The sequence below is a fragment of the Alnus glutinosa genome, chromosome 2 (assembly GCF_958979055.1).
Source record: "Alnus glutinosa chromosome 2, dhAlnGlut1.1, whole genome shotgun sequence".
NCBI classification, from domain to species: Eukaryota; Viridiplantae; Streptophyta; class Magnoliopsida; order Fagales; family Betulaceae; genus Alnus; species Alnus glutinosa.
In genome coordinates this window covers 34,311,461-34,332,691 of record NC_084887.1, presented here as the reverse complement: position 1 = coordinate 34,332,691, position 21,231 = coordinate 34,311,461, and the positions used below count along the sequence as shown (strand labels likewise).

General features: G+C 34.7%; 2 protein-coding genes and 1 long non-coding RNA gene across 3 annotated transcripts; all 3 read left to right on the top strand.

Annotated features, from left to right (window-relative positions):
- The first annotated feature begins 3,472 nt into the window (after positions 1-3,472).
- On the top strand, positions 3,473-7,010 carry LOC133859693 (cyclic dof factor 2). Its single transcript, XM_062295201.1, has 2 exons — positions 3,473-3,858; positions 5,305-7,010. The coding sequence occupies exons 1-2, from the start codon at positions 3,643-3,645 to the stop codon at positions 6,610-6,612; spliced, it is 1,524 nt and encodes a 507-aa protein (XP_062151185.1). The 5' UTR covers positions 3,473-3,642; the 3' UTR covers positions 6,613-7,010.
- A 5,011-nt stretch (positions 7,011-12,021) lies between these two features.
- Positions 12,022-13,094, top strand: LOC133859692 (uncharacterized). Its single transcript, XR_009898790.1, has 3 exons — positions 12,022-12,392; positions 12,511-12,575; positions 12,713-13,094. It is a non-coding gene; the product is annotated as an uncharacterized LOC133859692 (long non-coding RNA).
- Positions 13,095-19,936: 6,842 nt separating this feature from the next.
- Positions 19,937-20,980, top strand: LOC133859690 (probable calcium-binding protein CML46). The gene has a single exon (XM_062295199.1). The coding sequence runs from the start codon at positions 20,356-20,358 to the stop codon at positions 20,920-20,922; it is 567 nt and encodes a 188-aa protein (XP_062151183.1). The 5' UTR covers positions 19,937-20,355; the 3' UTR covers positions 20,923-20,980.
- Positions 20,981-21,231: the final 251 nt, after the last annotated feature.

Genomic DNA, 21,231 nt, shown 5'->3' with positions numbered 1-21,231 from the left:
TTTTACTCTAGGGAGTAATTAAGCACTTTTTAAAATCATAAAAAATTATTTGCCAAAACCTCAAATGACAAGGACTAAAAATGTATTTATTTATTTTTATTTTTTCTTATTAACTATTCTCAGTCCTTTGCTGTTTTAATCGACAACTCTCTTTTTTCTTTTTCTTTTTTTCTATTTCAAAATAGATACTTTTACAAAATGACAAAAAAAGTTTAATAAAGTAAGATGCATATAATATAATCTTCCTAAATTGATAAATATTTGAAGACAATAACAAAAAATATTATATATATTTTTGAGACGAACAAATATAATATTAGATTGGCATAAATAAGTTGCAAACTAGATTGTAGACAATTCTTACAAATCAGTCTAATAAAATGATACGTGTTTCATAATACGTGAGAAAAATATATATATTTTTTTAAGTAATATTAATAAAAATGTATATACTCCTCATGTGTTTTAAGAATACATATTATTTTATTAGACTAATTTATAAAATTTAGTTAAAAATCAAATTGTAACTAATTTACGTTGACAATTTGGACAGAGGTGGACTAAAAAAAAGAAGAAAAAACAGAAAAAAGAAAAAAAGAAATGGGGGGTAAGGTAAGACAAAGTCGAATAATGCTACATATCATCCCATTGTCTTTTTTTTATCATCTCAAAATTAATGTGACTCTTAAAATTATCATTAAATTTATGATAGATTATTTTTAAATTTTGATCAAATGATAATTTTAAAAACTATACCAATTTTAAAAAGATAAAATAAAGACAAATGAATAACACGTAACATTTCCCGACGAAGTCGGCCATAGCCTATTTTAGCACGAAGTCGGCCATAGCCTATTTCGTCGGCCATAGCCTATTTTAGCACGAAGTCGGCCATAGCCTATTTTAGCATATTATGCACCATCTACTTAAAGTGGGTGGGTGGAATATGTGGAGACGGAGATATTTGGCAAGTTGGAATTAATTGCGACAGAAAAAAGAGTCGAAAAGACAGTGGGCCAACTCCCATTGTCATCCACATGTGCCTTCTCCCTCCCTATTCCCTAATCCTAATAATAGAAACAAAAGGCCAAAGCGATTCATCCTATCCACTCAAAAAGATTGGCGAGTTTTCAGCGCAGAGTAGCCGAGGAAAACATACTATTGCTGACTTGGACATCACGTAGTTGGTTTGAAATTGCATTTGGCAGCCAACCAAAACCCAGAGGAAAGAAAAGTAATAAAATAAAGGTAATTTTTTTTTTAATAATAAATTATTATATTTGTTTTCTTATATGTAGATCATAAATATTCAATGGTTGATTTAAAAAAAAAAATGTTAGAATTGTATAAGAATTGTGCAATAAACATTACTTCAATTAAAAATAAAAAATAAGGCGTTTGAACGATGTTGTTTGTTTGTACTTAAACATGGGGTAATTTATTTATGGGAAATGCTAGGCTTACACCCAACACTCCACATCCAAATATCTACATCTTGACGTGGCATTACCACATCAAATTCCTTATTTATAATTTTTTTTTTTTTTTTTTTTTTCGTTTTCTTCTTTGAAAGAAAGGATGGTGATTTCCCTTGAACCACCACGACACCGCCCGCACCCGGAACACACCGACACTGCCCACCACAGATCACGCTGGCACGGATGTGGTAATGGCACGTCAGGGTGTGGGACTTGGGTGTAAGTCTAACATTTCCCTCTATTTATTTTTTAATTTTTTTTAAAAGGTACTTATATTGGGCTAGCCAAAATTTATGTAGCAAAAAATACTCGAAAATGTTTGTTACGTGCCTAATTTATTAATCATGCAGCGGATAAATAGAGGTAGTTTGAAAAACCCTAAACTTTTCAAAAAAATTATTAGAATTGATAATTAACTTCTTTGATTACCTTTATTAATAAACTTGGTGCGTTTATATAGAAAATTACAAGAGAAAAATTAACTTGAAATAAAATACGAAACTCCTAATTCTACATAAACGCAGGTTCCTATTAGAGTACTCACATCGGATCATGTAAAAGCCTTTCTAAATCTATAATAGATAACAAACTCACAAAAAATCTCTCCATTGGATTATCTATGCAAAATCTAAAATAGAGTTTTGGTAGATTTGTGAATAATGCAACTCTACATGTGGAGTTGCACTATTCACCAATCTATCCATTATTTTATTGTTTTCTACATACAAAAAGTAAAAGAAATAAAATGACAAAAAGTAAAAAAGAGATAAAAAGAATAAAATAAGAGTAAAAAATAGTATAGAGTTAAGAATAGATAATCAGATGGAGTGTGCCTTTTAAAACCCAATAGTTAAACTAGATAAAGTGAGTTTTAATTAGCTATTTTAGATTGAAATATACATGATCCAATGTGAGTGCTCTTAGACTCCTATTGCTTTAAGAGCAATACTCTTCTTCTTTAATATGAAGTCCTCTTTTTATAGAACTGTAGACCCGTAACAATGTTTTATAGCTAGCTCAACAATATGACTAAAGATTTGTTGAGTTGCTACCGTGTAATTGTTGTAACTCAACAATCTATAATTTATATTAATAAAAATTAATATGATTTCCTCTCTTCTTTGGAAATTGAAAAAGTAAATAAAGAAATAATATTTTAAATGAAGAAAGTGAAAGTTGATATCTAAAATGCTGATTAATTAGGATGTAGGTGATTTGGAGAAGTATGTAGTTAAAAAATAAAAATAAAAAAAATGTGTCCTTTAGCTAAATATTTATTGAATTGAATATGAGTACTCTAAGTGGTTTTTCTTTTGCAAATTTTCTTATAAAGAGGTGAGAATTCAAGTTCTTTTGGCTTGAAAATTTGGACAAAATGTACATAATTCGTACTGAATGCCTAAAAGTAAAACAAAGCGTAAGAATTATAATATTCCTACAAATCCCATGAGATTCTTAATAAATTTTAAAGACGAGAATAATTACATTCCTAAAAATTAAGTCTTGCCGACACCACATTTATAAGAATGTGAAAGGAAAAAAAAATATTAGATTTCATAATCGGACTTAACGCAAAGAAATATGTTATTTATACACATATTTATATTTGGTATAAAACTCATATATGTAAGATGAGACCAAATGTAAATATGTGGATAAAATGTGTATAAAAAAATTGTGTATAAATATTATTTTTTTCTAAATATATTTAGATTGGCAAATCAAAAAGACGAAAAAGAGTGAAAGATAATCACAAATAGAAGAAAGAGAACACGAAGAAACTTGTGTTTAGTGTTTACATTGGCAAATCAAAAAGGGACAAAAAAGGAGTGAAAAGAGAATAAAAAAGGGTAGAAAGAGAAAGATGTCTGGAGGCCACAAAGAAACTTGTGGCTGAGAATTGCCCCCTCACCATGCTGACGTGGCACCCCACCTGCCCAAACCGGGATCAAGAAAACGTATAATCGACGAGACCACGACGCCACACTCACTCCCACAAGGCACAAGCACACACAACGTGTCAGATATCTCTCTCCCTCTCCCTCTCCCTCTCTCTCTCTCTCTCTCTCTCTCTCTCTCTCTCCACTTTCTCTCTCTAGAAGTGTTTTTTTTTTTTTTTTTTTGAAACAAAAGCGGAGAAACAAGAAACAAAAAGTGACAGAAAATGTCGGACGCGAGAGACCCGGCGATCAAGCTCTTCGGGAAGACGATCCCAGTACCGGAGATCCCGGCCACCGGGTTGGCGGACTCTACCGGAGCTCCAGCGGCGTCTTGGGGTCCTGTGGTTGACGATAGTACCGATCAGGACCATTCTTGTTCGACCAACTCTTCGCCTGAGGCCAATATGGACAGAGATGGAGAGGAGCGAGAGGCTGAGAAGGTATGGGATTCGGTTGACTATTTGGATTCTTGGAGCCACCCATTCGGCCATTCTTTTGAAGTTGGGAAAAATTAATGGGTCGGTTTTAGTTGGGCTTGGTTTGAAGGTTTTGTTGACTTGGTGTGGTGGGCTCGTTTTGTTAATTAACGATGATTAGTGATTTTTTTTGGGTGCGATTTGGTGGGTTTAGGTTTTGTTGATGAGCTTTTGGATGGGGTTTAGTTTGATGTTTGCTTCAGTATTCAAAGTTGAGATTTTGAACATGTTCTAACTTCTTTTGGATGGTTTTTTTGATTGGTTTGGTTCTTTCTGGTCTAGTATATGTAAATAATCAAAGATTAGCATAATCAAGCAAGTGGCTTTCAATTTTCTGCTGAACTACATGTGATCTTTGGTCATTTTTAGTAGCTGGATTTTGGCTTCTTACGAGATTTCATTTATGCTTTTACTTCTTCTGTCCGAGAAAAATTGTTTTGCAACTAGATTTTTGGCAGCCGAGGGGTTAGATTACCTTTGGCAAAACAAAAGACCTTGGATTTTTTTTACTTCTTAATTTCTCTTTTAGCAATATAAAGTTAAAGACTATACAATTTTTTTAGTTGCTATCATTTTCTCTGATTAACTTTTGTATGTGAAAAACGCCGTCTCCAATTGACATCTTTGAGGTCTGAGAGGAGTTTCCTAATTCTAAGATCAAGGAGAATCTAGTTTTTTACCCTTGCAGTCTGGAATTGATTTTTTTTTTCTTGAAATGATTTTCTTGGCTATTGCATATCGGTGTTTATGTGTACTTTTAGCATTGCCTTACTAATAACTTGGTTCAGTTACTCCTTAGGTGGCTTTTTTGTACCTGGTGTTACAATTATTTACTTTGTTCCTAGTGAGACTATGAATATACTTGCCATAGTATCTTATAGAAAGTTTTTATACCAAGTTTGCTGCTTATTCTTCTTACTCGGAGAGAGAAATTTGAATCTTATGGCAATGGTTCCAGAACCAGTCTGTTACAGAAGATTGGGTGGCCATGTCTTTTCATAGGTACCTTGGCAATAAATTAAGCTTAGGAATGCTTGAATCTTAACCTCTAGATATTTATGACCCCGGAGGATTGAGCCCTTGTTGGGTAATGAGATTAGTTTAATCTTTTCATAAGTGCTTCAAAGAGGTATAATACTTTGGTTCTAAAATGACCCTTTTTCTTTTAGTAGCATGTGATTTTGTCAGTCAATTCAACATGTCTCTGGTAATTAGTATGGTTTGGGTTTCTTGTTGAATTGGTTAACAACATTGCAAATACCCAAAAGATTTAAGAGAAATTTAGTCATTTTCTGTGATTTTTATCAAGTTCCCTGAAAATGGTTCTGGTTGCAATGGTCATATTTATATTTATGCTATCCATTTATCTTTGAAACTTGCTGTTCTCATTGGAAATTTTGATCAATTCAGGACGCATTGGGAGAAAAACCAACTCAGAATAAACAGAGAGATGGAGGCCCACCTGTGCCTTCAGAAGAGTCAACAAAACCAGATGCAACCTCAGGAATAAGTGAGAACCCTAAAACACCCACTGCTGAGAAGGATCGTGGCAGATTAAAACCTTCAAGGCCCGAAGAAGAACAGAGTGAGTCTAGTAATTCACATGAAAAACCTCTGAAGAAACCAGACAAGATACTTCCATGCCCCCGCTGTAATAGCATGGACACCAAGTTCTGTTACTACAATAATTACAATGTCAACCAACCTCGGCATTTCTGCAAGAACTGCCAGAGATACTGGACAGCAGGCGGGACAATGAGGAATGTACCTGTGGGTGCTGGTCGTCGCAAGAACAAGAATTCTGCTTCTCACTACCGTCACATAACTGTCTCTGAAGCTCTCCAGAATGCTCAAACTGATCTTCCAAATGGAGTCCATCATCCATCATTGAAAGCTAACGGCACTGTTCTCACATTTGGCTCGGATGCACCCCTTTGTGAATCAATGGCTTCTGTGTTGAACCTTGCTGATAAAACAGTGCGGAGCTGCACTCGAAATGGATTTCATAATCCTGAAGAGCCAAGGATCCCGGTTTCTTGTGGAGGTGAAGAAAATGGGGATGATCGTTCAATTGGAGCTTCAGTCGTAACTTCAAATTCAAATGATGATCCAGGCATAACTGCATCACAAGAGCAAGTGATGAGGAATTGTCAAGGCTTCCCGCCTCAACTTCCATGTTTTCCTGGGGCTCCTTGGCCTTATCCATGGAATTCAGCTCAGTGGGGCTCCCCCATATCACCGCCTGGTTTCTGCCCTCCAGGCTTTCCTATGCCGTTCTACCCTGCCCCGGCTTATTGGGGTTGTACTGTACCAGGCACTTGGAGCATCCCATGGCTTCCTCAGCCAGCATCTCCTAACCATATGGCCCCAAGCTCTGGTCCTAACTCTCCAACCTTGGGGAAACACTCGAGAGATGAGAACGTTCTCAAATCAAGCAACTTTGGCGTTGAAGAACCACCAAAGGAAAACAATGCTGAGAGATGCCTTTGGATTCCAAAGACATTGAGGATTGATGACCCAGGAGAAGCTGCAAGAAGCTCTATATGGGAAACACTGGGGATTAAGAATGACAAGGCTGACTCGAATAGTGGGGGAGAGCTATTTAAGGCATTCCAATCAAAGAATGTTGAAAAGAATAACATGGCTGAAACCTCACCAGTCTTGCAAGCCAATCCGGCAGCGTTGTCGAGGTCACTCAACTTCCATGAGAGCTCATGAATTGGTAACTTATAATTTTGTAGTCAGTTCATGATGGTGCATACAGATTGGCAATGTGGCGATGTTCTGCTGGTCTATTCAAATTGCCATCAACCGTTGGATCATTTTGAGTTCGCCATCCTCATTTCTCAGAATCAGAAACGAATCCAACCGAGAAGAGCAGAGGGGGATTATCCCGCCATCTCCTCTTTAGGAGAAGATAGCCACTTTTAGTTTAGCCATAGGAGCTGATTTCATGAGTTAGTATGTAGGTGCCTTCTGTTTTGCAAGATGGTTTGCTTTGTTCATGTACATACTTCTATATGAATTAGTGAGTGCCAGAACAATGTGTACCAAAATCCCAGATGTACTTAAATAAATTTGGGAATTGAATGCAAATCGAACTTCTTGTGCTTTTATACTTTTTTCTCAGAGGTATTTTGGGTGCATTTTTAACTCAGTCGAACTTGATTTGCGACCGAGGACATTTTAAGATTGCCTTCTTAAACAGTCCCTATGTGGCTCCAGCCCTGCATACTGCACATTTCTTTCATTAGAAGGATATTAAAATAGATTAATGCTACTACACCTATAATCATTTTACAACTTAACGGGATTAGAACCACATTATCCGCTTAAAAAAAACTTAACATCTCCCAATTATCTATTGACATGTGTCAATAAGTTGTATAAAAATTATAGGTTTGAACATTCACATCTAGCTCAACAATTTATTTATTTTTTTTTTTTTTTCATTTTAGTTAAAAAATTACATTTTTATATTTTAACTACCAAATTTTCCAAAACACACATCTTTCTCTATTTTAGCTATGCACTTTCACTATTTCATTTAAATATTCTTTATTTTTCAAAACACCTACATTCCAAAGTCACGTGCACGATATCTTATCAAGCTTTTTAGTTTTTTTTTTTTTTTTTTTTTTTTTTTTTTTTTTTTTTTTTTGTGAGTTAGTGCGGTGCTTACTATTGCACTAACTCACCAATTTTAAGATTAAAGTAACAAATCAGATACAACTATATTTTCATTCACATTTACATTCCGACAGGCACAGGCCGGATGTGAATGCATAGGTCGAAGGGAAATGGTTTGGTGGCTGCTTTGTTTATAGAAAAGTTCTTGTAGGCCCACAACTTGGAAGATAGTGTTGGATTGTGCCAAGCACCTTTCCTTTTCATTCCCAAAGAATCCAAGCATCCAGCACCAAAAAGGTGGAAAGCTGATCTAGAATTTTCCTTTCTTCCCTACTTGTTGCATTCTTTTCTTCTTTTCCTTCTGTAATCCTTTATATGTTCATATCTCCATTAAGTGGAGCAAAATCAACCCAAGCAACCTTTTAAGTCTTGGTTATTTTTTCACATATGCGAATTTAACTACATTAGACCATATAGCTACGTAACTATTTGACTTCATGCCTCTAAAGTCATTGAAAGACATTCACATAGAAATTTTTTTTTTTGTCATTATAAACAAAGTTTGGCCACCAAGTTATGGTGACATGAGCTGTTTTTGGGACCCAATGCACGTGATGCCATTAAGCCTCTCTTGCCTTATCTCCTTCCTACATTAATCCTACTCCTTCTGTTCTATCTCTTTGCCGTATGCATAGAGGGAAGTCTGCTCGTATTCTTTCCTTTATTTGTGGCTGAATTTCATCAGTTAACGAAGAGATATTCAGTGAAGATTGTTCAAGGTAGAAAAAATATAGAATATTTCTGACCATGGTGATGCATACTCCTTATTCCTGGCTTAGAAACCTATCTGGTTGGGACTTCTCATGTAAGCAAACATTTAAAATCATTCTGATGGTGCAGGTTGGCAACTTGAAGCACAAGTTATGAGCCCCAACTGTTTACTTGTACATATTTTATCACCGTGACATGTTTTAAGTAGTTTTTCATGTTAGTTACTTAAAAAAAGAACAAAAGAAAAGTAATTTAAAAGACGTTATATCAACCGATATGAAATGTGTGTAATAAGTAGACGTGAAGAGTAGCATTATCATTTCATAAAAAAACATTCCCTGCAATAGGAAAGTAGAATGAATCATTTATAGCGACTCGCTTAGAGATTATTGGTTGCACCCTGACCCTGGCTATGTATAAACAACTTCACAACTAGCTAACTCCTGATTTTTGAAAGTAAAGTTCAAAAAGAAAGAAAGAAAGAAAAAAAGGGGCAGAAGCACTAGGAATGCTTCCGAAGACAGGAATAAAAGTTGAAGTGACCCATTTGAATGCTTCCATGCCATGTGACCCATTCAAATGGATAAGGATTACCTATAATTTCAAAAAAATTTGAGATTATTAAATTATGTGAAATTAGGTCATTTAATGCATCGAATGACATGAAAAATGCTACATATTAAAAATGTAACATGTTACTAATGAGAATTGAGTATATTTTTATGTTTAGTAAAAAAGAAGCGTCTCTTCAAAACTGAAGAAAAAACCTTTTGACATGATTTTTTTTTTTTTTTTTCGTTGCCTTGATAACATGTCATATCTTTAATATATAGCATTTTTCACGTCATTCAATGTAAAAAACGGCTTGAATTCACATGATTTGAGAATTTTGAATTTCTTTAAAATTGTAGAAAATCATAATCCCATTCAAACCTAGCGTCCAAACTTTTGCCCATTATAATTTTACTGCAAGAATTAATGCCATGGATTTATTATAACTAGAAAAATACAAGAATTAATGGCATGGACAGGAAAGTGAACCATTGATCACATTCTTGTTAAACTCTTTCCGGTATTTTCTATGTCATTAAAATTAAAGGGGATGAATTTAAAGATAAGATTCAAACTTTTTGCAGTGCATGATGACTTGTGATCCATCATCCATTTACTGTCGCTCACGTTTATAAAGTTGAATATCAATAAAAATAATTAATAGTCCTGCGGAGAAAATCCATTTAAAAAAACAAAGTGGGGGGGGAGGTAACAGGCATGGTAAGGAACACCTTGCATGCATAGAAAGTTAAGACATCCCAACTTGTCTGCTGCCTTTTGCTAGTTGGAGAAGACCTAACTTAATTATTTCCCCTAAAATTTCAACTTTATCCTTAGATTCTCTTTGCAAAAGAGTTACTAGTTTCTTCCAAATTAGGTGCAACAAAATTTTTCTAATTCAAACAATTAAATTGACATTTGTCTTTAGAGTATATATATATATATATATATATATATATATGTGTGTGTGTGTGTGATTCTCACATATATTTTTTACATGCACTATTATTAAAAATGTATGTGACAAGGACGTGATTTAAGGACATATGTCAATTTAGGGTTTAAGGTTTCGTTTGTTAATGCTTTTTAACGTGTTTTTGTTTGAAAAAGTGTTTTGATAGGATGTAAATGTAGAAATTTTTGATCGAGAGTGTTTAATATTTTAAATTTTTTGTTAATATTTTGAAAAAACTACAAATATCCCTCAAACAAACACCCAATTTGCAATGTCCCCCCTTACCCCCCAAACCAAATATTTCATTAATATCTCTCCCAAATTATTAAAAATTTGCAAGGTACCCTTTTATATCACAAAAAGATAAAAATAACCTACAAATTTTCAATAAGACAAAAATTTGTCTTATTATTATTATTATTTTTTTAAAAAAAAAACAAAAGAAAAAGAAAAAGAGCTGCAGGTCTAGTGACCCACGACGAACATTGAAAACTAGATTTTAATGTGAAATATGTCTTCAGTTGGCTTTTTTTTTTTTTTTTTTTTTTTTTTTTTTTTTTTTATATGACCATAAATGAATTTGGAATGCTGTTTTATTGCCTTGCATATGGCTTGGAATCGGCCCAAAATTGGTACAAAAATTATAATAATTGTGCAGGCAAAAGGACTCGTACATTGCAAATTGAGGGCATTTTTTAATTTTATTAAAGGCATTTTTTGTCATTTGAGGTATATTGCAAATTTTTGATATTTTAGAGGACATTGATGCACTCTTTAGTTCAGAAATAACATTACAATTGAGTGTTAGCTTAAAAAGATATGTTTAATTTTTCCTAATATTTTTGTCTACAAAAGGAAGAATAAAAGAGCGTCAGGTAGAATGAAAGTGCGAGTCTCCCGAATCCAAAATGCATTTGAAAGGGATTAGGCTTAAGTGTTGTAAAAAAATTACAGTATTTATGTTGTAATTTTTTTAAGGTTTAAATTAATTTTAAGTGTTCCATGAAAAAAAGGAGGGAAAGAGAAATTAAATATGAACTCTTACTAAAAACTGCAACATAGGTGATACAAATTTTTTAAAGTATCAAGGCCAAATCCCATTTGAAGTCTTGTAAATAATACATTTAATTCTTTTTTAATTCATAAATTGTTCATTGGTCCAATGGCTAGTGTTGGACTCTTACACCAATTACAATTTACACGGTACTAGCTCGCGTTCCTTTTTTCTTTTTTTAATGTCTTAGAAAAAAATAGTAAAAAACATAAATAATAATAATGAAATAGGGAAAAAAAAATTATAAATGAATTCATTAAATTCAAATAATGGTTGATTTATTTCATATGGTGACAGTTGGGTGGATTGAAATAAAATAACATTAAACAATAAAAACTAGTTGTAAAATGCTACCTGTCACATTTGGCCACCCTAAACTAGGTGGGGATAAGCTTGGTCCTTCACAAGCTTGCTTCTTTTTATTCCATCCCATTTTATTTCGGGATAGGCAGCTAATACTAATTTAATAAGTGTAGTCGTGTCTAACCATTTGGGGATAAGGATCATTTTCATTTCATAGTTAGGATTTAAAGTTGGTGTATATAACAGTGTACATGATGCCACATTATTTTAATTTTTTAAAAGACGTGAGAACATTGACATCATGTATATCGTTAGATGTCCGCCTATTCTGTCTCGCCCTAAATGGAATGGCTCTCTTAAAGCATTCATAATGGTTTGTGCATTTTGGATTTCTAGGTAAATAACTAACCAAACACCTAAAAAAAAAAAAAAACATATCCATTTGGTTCTCTAAGCCCAACGCATTTCATCTACAATACTTATCCAGATGTGGGGAAGCACTTTAGATGATTTTTTTTTTTTTAATGATTTTCTCTCTCTTTCTCGATTCATTTTCATCAAAGAGCAAATATATATTTGAAAAATAAACTAAAAGAAATAATGTTTATATTATATAGAGAAAATATAGATAATAGGAAGCAGAGCACATTTAAGAGTAGATTTTGATTAACCATTTTAGATAAAAATGTAGAAAATCTGTTTTGAATACTTGCTTAAGGAGCCGAGCCCTTAGATTTATTAGGTAAGGAATGGATAAATAAAAAAAATAGAGGTAAAATTATTGATCAAATATATACTTTTGATTAATTTGGTACAACTACATACAACAGAGACTAGATAAAATCTTTTTCCACTCAAATAACCCTTCCTATTTTTCGCAACAAACAAAAGCAGTTGCCGGGTTCCTAGGCTGAGTGTGATCGACATAAATAGGATCCCAGAGACACCGAGTTCCTTTGTGCTTGTTTATGGGCCTTCTGTACCATCTGTATACCAAAAGTCGCAGTTATAAAGGATTAGAGCGCCTCCCTCGTTGGATCTGAAGCTGAAGCGGTTCCCTAGGAAAACCCAAAACCTGCTTTTTGGTATTTTTCAAGTCCCATAGAATCCGAGTTTGGATTCAGAAATCTGAGAGCTACCCATTTCTCAGGATCGTGCAAGAATTTATGGGTCGACTCTGTTTTCTCAGGATTCTTCTCGTTTCGTCACTTCTGGTTCTGTGTTTCTCTCACGGTATTACACTGTTATTATTGCTTTAGTTTATGTTTTCCATTTCCTAGGAATGAATCTGTTTGATTTTTGTCTTTTCTTTTGTCCCTTTTTCCTCTCACGTTTTCTTGTCAATTCTAAGGATTCGGAAGAAAAGTGATGGAGACTGTTGAGCACGAAGATTCCGGAGTTCAAGTGGAGGTGGAGGTTAGCTAATTTTTTTTTTGTTCCCTTTCTCTTCTTTCTTCTCTTCTAATTAATGGGCTTATTTTTGTAGTTCTTTCACTCCATAACTTTTCATTTTTCTTTAATGGCCATAGAATAAATATTTTTTAGTTGTCCAGGAAACTGTAGGAGAATCAAGGGAGATGGTAGAGGTGATGGATTATAAGGATCCTGGGCCAAACACTAACCCGAAAGGTGGGTACGTTTTTAGCCCTCCGCAAGGCTAATAATTCACGAGGTTATCAACAGACAACAAAAGAATAAAAGGATTGCCAGTGTGTTGTTGCTTTATAAAGCTATGTTTGTGTAGATGAGTCGACGGCGTTGTTGAAGAAGGAGAAAATTGTTCATGAAAGATGTAAGTTGCTCGGGTGTAATTTAGGAAATAGGGTGTTGGGCTTGGTTGTTCATCTTGATGTTCTTGGAAATTTGAATTCTCTTTGTTCACCCTTGTCTTCAAGCTGTGTGTAATAAAACAATATGCCGATGCTTTTCCTTCCTTATTTATTGTCATACCCGGCCAACAACAAAATTTAGAACAAAAAGTTTTCGCTTCAATGACATGATCGATTTACGGGCTCGGTTTGTGTCACTTGTTCAATTCACAAGGGTTGATTTGTAAATTGGTTTGGCTAATAAATCAGATTAATTTGTAATAATGTCATATCATTCTTGCCCTTCCACTTGCAACTTGCATGCGGAGGTGCTCATGGCTACCAAACTTCCTGATGTGATGAGCATCTTTGCTAGAGTTTTTTTTTTTTTTTTTTTTTTTTTTTTTTTTTTTTTTTTTTTTTTTTTTGGAGTTGTTTGCTAGTATATTTCTCTGTCTAATTTGTGTTTCATAGCACTATAAAAGTATAATTAGATCTTGTATTGGTTCATTATGGGTACAAAAAAGAGTTAAAGTGTAATGGGATGATATACCACATCAATATTTCAGCACTATCTTACTATACTGATGTGCTAATGTCAATCTCCGCATTTGGATCAACCCTTGTTTTTTTTAAAAAAAAATTCAAATGTGGATTGCAAGTGTCACTGCCATGACAACCATAATGAGATAGTTATGTGGTATATAGTATTACTCAAAAAGTTAATTATAAACGTAACATCAATTCACTTATAATACAAAAGGCTGGAATGCAATTATCGCTCCTATTCATAATTAGTTTAGTAACAACATAAAAATGACAAAATTTTCTAAAATGTCTTTATTTATAAAAATAACACAGGCATAGCTTCCCCTCTTCCTATTCGGCGCCACCCCCAACCACAAGCAATGGTTGAAATACGAGATTCCATTCAAATTAGGAACTTTGGTCATATGTGCATTGTTACCAAACGAATGTATGAATGGTTGTTTTATTCTAGTTTCTTAGAGTATTCCTAGTAGTCTCATCAAATTTTACTCATCAAAGTAGCTAAAAATCACCTTTCTCTATTCTACTTATCAAAAAAAAAAAAAAAAAAAAAAATCATTTTTCTCTATTCTGACGAGCTACTTTTTTAAAATTTTCACAGCAGTCTTACCATTTTAATTATTCACTATCACTATTCCATTTAAATAATATTTTTTCAGATTTCTTTATTCTTTCACTATCACCTTCATCTTGAGATTAGATCATTGTTAAGAAATTCACAGAAGTTTTCATTTACTTCTCAACCAAATTAAAGAAAGAAAGAAAGAAAAGATAAATGAAAGAACCACAAAGTTTATGTCAAGGACAAATAAACCTTCATGTCCATGAAATAAGGACATCATTGTGTGAGAGAGATGGGACATGGGAGAAGAAAATGGGAGAAAAAAGGAAAAAAATGAGTTGATCATGTGAGAGAAAGGAGAAACAAAATTGGTAAGAGAATATTACTCATCAAAATTGATGAGTATTTTCACTAACAAAAACTTTTTGGTTAAAGTGGTGAGGCTGCGGGAGTGGTTTTTTAGTGTTTTCATCAAATTGGCTCACTAAAATAGCTATAAGCTAATGCTCCGTTTGTTTCGGCGTAAAATGATTTCTGAAAAATGATTTGGGCATTTTCCAGTGTTTGGTATGGGCGAAAATAAAAGTCAACCGGAAAATGATTTCTATTTGACCAAAAATGCTTAGTAAAATTAGGAAAATGATTTACGCTTTTTAAAAGCGTAAATAATTTTTCGAAGACGCCAGACACATTCAACCCCTATTAAACGACACAGTCGACCTTCACTTCAAGCAGTCGACCATCACCGAAATCTTGTCGGTACTGAAATTCGACAGCATCTGGTCAATATAGCCGGAATCGGGCCATCTTCGTCGGAATCCGGTCAGCCCAGATTCCGGTGACCGTATTCCGGCCGGATCTGGCCAGAAAATTCATGCCAGAACGGCCGAATTCCAGCGGTTTTGGCAGATTCCGGCCAATATGCTGGAATTCGGTTGTTTTCGCCGGAATCCGGTAATTTTTGGTGCCGCCGGAATCCGGCCAACCCAGATTCCGACGAAACTGTTTGGATTCCGGACTTTATCTTGGATTCTGGTTATAGTAGCCGGAATGGCGGAATTCGGTAAAAGTGGTCGTAATCCTGTCGTTCAGTGACGGAATCTCGTCTTCAGTAATTTTTATATTATTTTACATTAATATTTATATGTTTTGAATAAAAATTGGTTTTTATAGGTTAATATGATTGAATAAAAATATTAAAAATATTTGTGATTTTCCGTACGCGCCAAACATCGAAAAATACTTTCGGCGAAAAATATTTTTCAGAAAAATGACTTCCTTGAAATCATTTTACGACGGAAACCATTTTACGTCGAAACAAATGGAGTATAAGAATGCTCTGGTATTCTTAATAATACTCGTTCTTATTAAAGCATTTCTAGTAGTCTCACCAAAATAGTTTTTTTTAACTATTTCTATCAGTATAATGAGATAATTATGTAGTATATAGTATTACTTAAAAAGTTAATTATGAACGTAACACCACTTCACTTGTAATACAAAAGGCTGGAATACAATCACCATTTCTATTCATTAGTTTAGTAATAACATTAAAAATGACCAAATTTTCTGAAATATCTTTATTTATAAAAATAATACAGGAATAACTTCCCCTAGCCTCCTCCTGTTCTGCCACCCCCAACCACGGTGAATGGTTGAAATACAAGATTCCATTCAAATTAGAAAATTTGGTCATCTGTGCATTGCCACCAAATGAATATTGTATATATATATGAACGGTTGTTTTAATTTATTCCACCTAGCTTTCTTTTATATTCTTAATAGTAACTGACTGGTTCTGTTACTTAGGAAATCATAATTTTTTACCGCTAATGACATACCCTTAGTGCCTTCACATGTTGTCAATTACAGATCGAGGAATATCAACAATTTAATTAAGCTTCCGTTGATTATAAGAATGCCCCTCGAGGCCGAGGGGATGGAACATATAAAATTATTTGACTTGGCGGAGTTCCTCTCACGAGGTATATTTTTGCAATATGTTGTTGTGCTTCACGTGCATGCAAGTGTGCTTTAAGCATTTTTAATATGTTGTGGGTTTTGTTGCAAAAACCATGGATATTCCTTGGCGGTGGCTCATGTCTGGCAGCTTCTTTACCATGGGGTTGGAGGAGGTGGCCATGGGGTGGGGAGTCCCCAGCGACCACCTCGTGGAGGGGGTGTAAGCGTGAGTAAGGATAGGGTCCAAAGGCCTTTTACTTCTTCGATATGACTGATGTTATTGTAATTAAATCATGGGTTTGGCCTTGAGAGAGAGGACAAAATGGGAATTGTTGTTATTAGAGAGGTTGGAGAGGCAAATGCAAAGAATAGCGAGATTGGACCCGTCAACCACCCATGAAGTGTTAGAAAATATAATCGAAAGCAGAAAAACGGAAATGTTACTAAGGCGCGTTACAACGTCGCTTTCCTTAAGAAATTATTTGCTCTCACCAGAAAGGTATGCAAAAAGGTTACAGCAAATATTTCTCCAGGATACAATGGAGCCCAGAAACCTCTGTTTGTTTAATCTCGTTTTGCACTAACGAAAAATTAAACCCGAACACTCTCAGATTTTTCTAATATATCAAGAGACAGACAGATAATTTTAAAATACAGAAGGTATCAGAAAAAGCATTAAAGATAAAAGAAATTTTATTATTTCTTTTATTAAAACCTGTACAGCAGTTATTTCTGTATATTTCTGATAACTGGACAGCAGTTACTTCTGTAAAATATTTAAATAACTGCTAATCTAACCGTCCATAACTGCTTCCATAACAGTCATAAACTGCTGTTTCAACAGACACTTAAATCTGACCATTAGATCAAATAACTGTCTATGATTGATTAATAATAACCATTAGATCGTTATTAATTAATCTCAACCATTAGATCAAATGTGATTTGACCTTACAGTTTATTTATTTGATTGTCCAGTAAATCCGACCATTGGATCTACCTAAGAAGCATCCTATGGTTTAGATTAAACCACTAGATCAATTGATCATGACCATCCAAAATTGAAAGGTCATGATTAGATCGCTCCGATGCCAAGTGCCACTAGCGCCCTACAGCCCACTGCCACGCGCGCGTGCGTCCGGTGCTTCGCACCGTACTATAGTATACACATAAGAGTATACACCTAAGCATTACTTTAAATGCTTAAAGTGTGTTGGGCCTTATAAATGCCAACTTCAATTTCTCTTTTTCCCATGTGGGACTATCTTCATTTAATGCTTTTAAACACCTTCCTTTTAAATCATTCCCAAGACACAAAATAAATATTTATTTACATATTAATTTTGAAAATATTTTAACATGGAGGTGGAGCCCTCCTGCCCCATGGAGGTAGTCGTGAGGGTGGGGGTCAGCCGCAAGCCCACAACTCACCCAATGCGTGAAATACTAGGTTGCAAAGGACTCTCACCCCCACGACCACCCTCGCGGTGTGGGGGTTTCCCGCAAACCACCTCCATGGGAGTGGGACACCAAAGAATCCCATCATTACCCACATATATAGGGGATTTTCTCCACGGTCACCCCTCCTTTTTGTTTTTGTTTTAGAAGATATGTTCCATGTATGTCAAAGATGTACACGTGACAATGTTTTATAGGGTTTACCTAACTTTTTAAATACAAGTAGCAGACAGGCTAGACGACAAGTGACAAAGAATCTAGTCTTAAAAACTCAAAAAGCCCAAAAACTAATTTTATCACTTCCTAAGATCTGAGGAGTTTTTTTTTTTTTTTTTTTTTTTTTTTTTTTTTTTTTTTTTTTTTTTTGTGAGTACATTGAAAAGAAGAAAACAAAGCTAGGGAACATACAAGGAGGAGGCCAGGAGGGAGTCTTTCCCAATACAGGTAAGTAAATAACCAAATAAAGGGGAAATGATAGGAATGCAGCCAGAATGAATTCTAGTTGCGGCCTAATTTGTCACATAATGGACACATAAGTTTGTATTTCTATTAACTTGATTAACTATCCAGCTAATTGTTTTGTGGGATGATGGAGTGAATAGTTGAGATATGGGATGCAATTCTCCAATCTTGTGTAATGACAAGTTGTTGAAGCGTCAGTGTGAGATTACGCGAATTGCCTTTTAAAATAAAAGAAGATAAGCTCAAAGAGATCGCCAAACGAGCAGCCAATAGAGCTGCAAGAGCCTCACCGTAAATTGCAGTACAAGGAGAACTAATAAGGGATATACACTTAATGATAGATCCAGTAGAATCTCTATAGACTGCAGCTTGAGCAGAAAATAATTCTCTGACAGTTATATCATAATTAATCTTGAAATGAGGAGGAGCATGAGACTTCCAAATCTTAGGAGAGTTGACCAGTTTTGTTTTCCAAGCAGACTAGCAGAGTGATGTTCCAGAACAATCTTATTGATAGTAGATGATATAATATGAACATTCGGAATAAGACTATCATGATGTGCTTTATTCTTGGTGAACCAAAGATAGTCACAAGCTACAATAGCAAATATTTGAAACATATGAGCTTCAGCCGGAGGGATACCAGTCATGCGGTGTGGATCGAGAATAATAAGTAGCCAATATGTCGTGTTAGTGACATTTAACGTATCCAATGCCAAAACATAGAAATCCTTGTGAAGCAGATTTAGGATATGGGTGCAAGAGAATGTAGAAAAATAGGAAGTGGTAAGTGGTAATGCCAATGCCATAACGAGTTTCAGTACTACACGGAGTTCAATAGCATGAGAGTGTGTTGGACGTAGTCTAGAAAAGAGCAAGTATTTAGTATTAGTTGAAGACTAGACCTGAGCCCCATGGCATTACAGTCATATGCTTATCAAGAGGGACACATGAGAAGCAGGCTTGACCGCAAGACTAGTGCTTGAACCCTTCGCCACTGCACCTAATTTCCCTTCTTTCACGTGCCGTAAGTGGAACGAAAAATCACTAGTTTTCCCCGATTACATGAAACAAACACTCCAACTGACTCATAGCACAATAAGCAGTTTTTCTTCATTTTTTTTTTTAAAAAAAAATTTAGAAAAATAAATATTTTTTTTATTTAAATGCATTTTACAATAGCTTCTCTTATTATTTTCTTATGCCATTTAAATATTCTTTAAATTAAATGATAGAGGGAAAAAAAAATCATTTAAATATTGTTTCAAATAAATGTTACAGGAATAAAAGAGGAAAAATAATTTTTTTTAATATTAAAATAATGTTAAGGGAACCTCTTTAATTTGTTTCCTTAGATTTATGGTACAATTTTTGGTTTCCTTGCTGTTTCTTTAGTTTAGAGAATAACAAGGGAATCCAATTCAAAGGGATTTTAATCATATCCTCTCAAATTATTTGTTCGAATTCTCTCAAATTCGGGCAGGTGATTGTAAGAGACCATTTATGAGACCCACCTTACCAACTAAAAATTGGACTGCCCAACCACTTATCTGGTTAGATGAATCTCATAAGTAGTCTCTCACAATCACCTACCCGAGTTCTCTCAAATCATTTCTACATCTAAAAAAGAGAGAATTTTTCAAGGAGGCTGCCGATCGAGTGCTCATTCCACTTTCCCAAACAATTAATTTCATAAGCGCAATCCATTGACTCTCTCAAGTCTCAAAGGTCACAGACTCACAAATAAAATAATTAGAGAAACCACTTCATGGAAAATGCATGTCATGCATTCATTCATCATAAGAAAACCACCGCATGGAAAATGTAAGCAATTGTGCGCAGCCCGCTCACTTCCAAGAAACTACACAACGACTTCTTCCCCCTTTCGAAGCAGTCAACCCCAGCTTGGAAAAACCGGCAGATTCCTGGCAGATCCCACATACAAATAAACAAACCCAGACAAAGAATAGCAGGCCAGCCTAAAACACGACATTTGAATATGTTTGATTTTTCTGTCCTTTCACTCCCCTTTTCCCCCAACAATAAATAAACTTCTAATATGCGGGACTGGAGAAGTTTCCTCTTCAGATAACGTGTCTCAAAATGACAATATCTTCGATCCCTTTTCCACTTTCCTATTGAAATTAATTAAGCACCTTCTCTCCAACTTCAATTGCTGACCGCCTTGATGGCTTCAAACGCAACTCTAAATCCAACTCCATATATATAGCGCACCCACTACTCTTGGTTTCTCCATGCAAACCGTTCTCTCATCTTCTCCCTTTCTTCTTAATTTGCTGAATAAATTCATTCCCAACAATAGTTACGTAGAGACTTGAAATCTATCAACGAGCATTAATTCCTTTCATCCAATTTAACTACCATATATATTCCAATGGAGAAGGCATCACCGAGCAAAAGCACGCAATCTTTGGTTAGTCTCGTCTTATTTTTTTCAATCTACAACTGGGCAAAAGATTTTTTGTCAAGATTTTGGTCTTCTCTCCAATCCCAACGCAACTTTGGTGACTCGCAAGTTTGGGATGTGAAGAAGAGCTCGGATTGTGAGCCGAGCCAGCAACAGATTTGCTCCAGTGAAAAGAAAGATGAAGGCAGCTTGAGCAGAGGAGAGGCAGAAATGGTCATGGGAAAATTGGGAATTTTTTGCAGCCCAGAAGGCGAGAAACTTCAGGAGTGGTTCAGTTCCAATGAGATTTCAGGGCTGTTTGATGAGAAGGAGCCAAGCTTGGAGGAGGTGAAGGAAGCTTTTGATGTGTTTGATGATAACAGAGATGGGTTTATTGATGCAGGGGAGTTGCAGAGAGTTCTCTGTATTTTGGGCTTAAAGGAAGGAAAACAGCTGGAGAACTGCAAGAAAATGATCAGGACATTCGATGAAAACAGAGATGGAAGGATAGATTTCAAAGAATTTGTAAAATTTATGGAGAACAGCTTTTGCTGAATTATTCTTTTTTTCTTCTGGAAATATTAATAAAGCATATCAAACTCAATTTTAATTATTTGTTGTCTAATTCCAATACGAATTTCTTTGTATTATTATCACTACAACAAGCTATTACTAGGATTATTGTTAGTAGTATTACAGCCATACTTTTCATTATCATATATTACAATTTAGATCTTGAAAGGTTGTCAAAACAAAATGAAACACTAGAACCATACTTTTCAACTTCCAAATAATTTCTATTTCCACGAGTTTTTATTATAGAAACGGATAATAATATAAAAAGATAAAGAGAAGAGGTAAAAA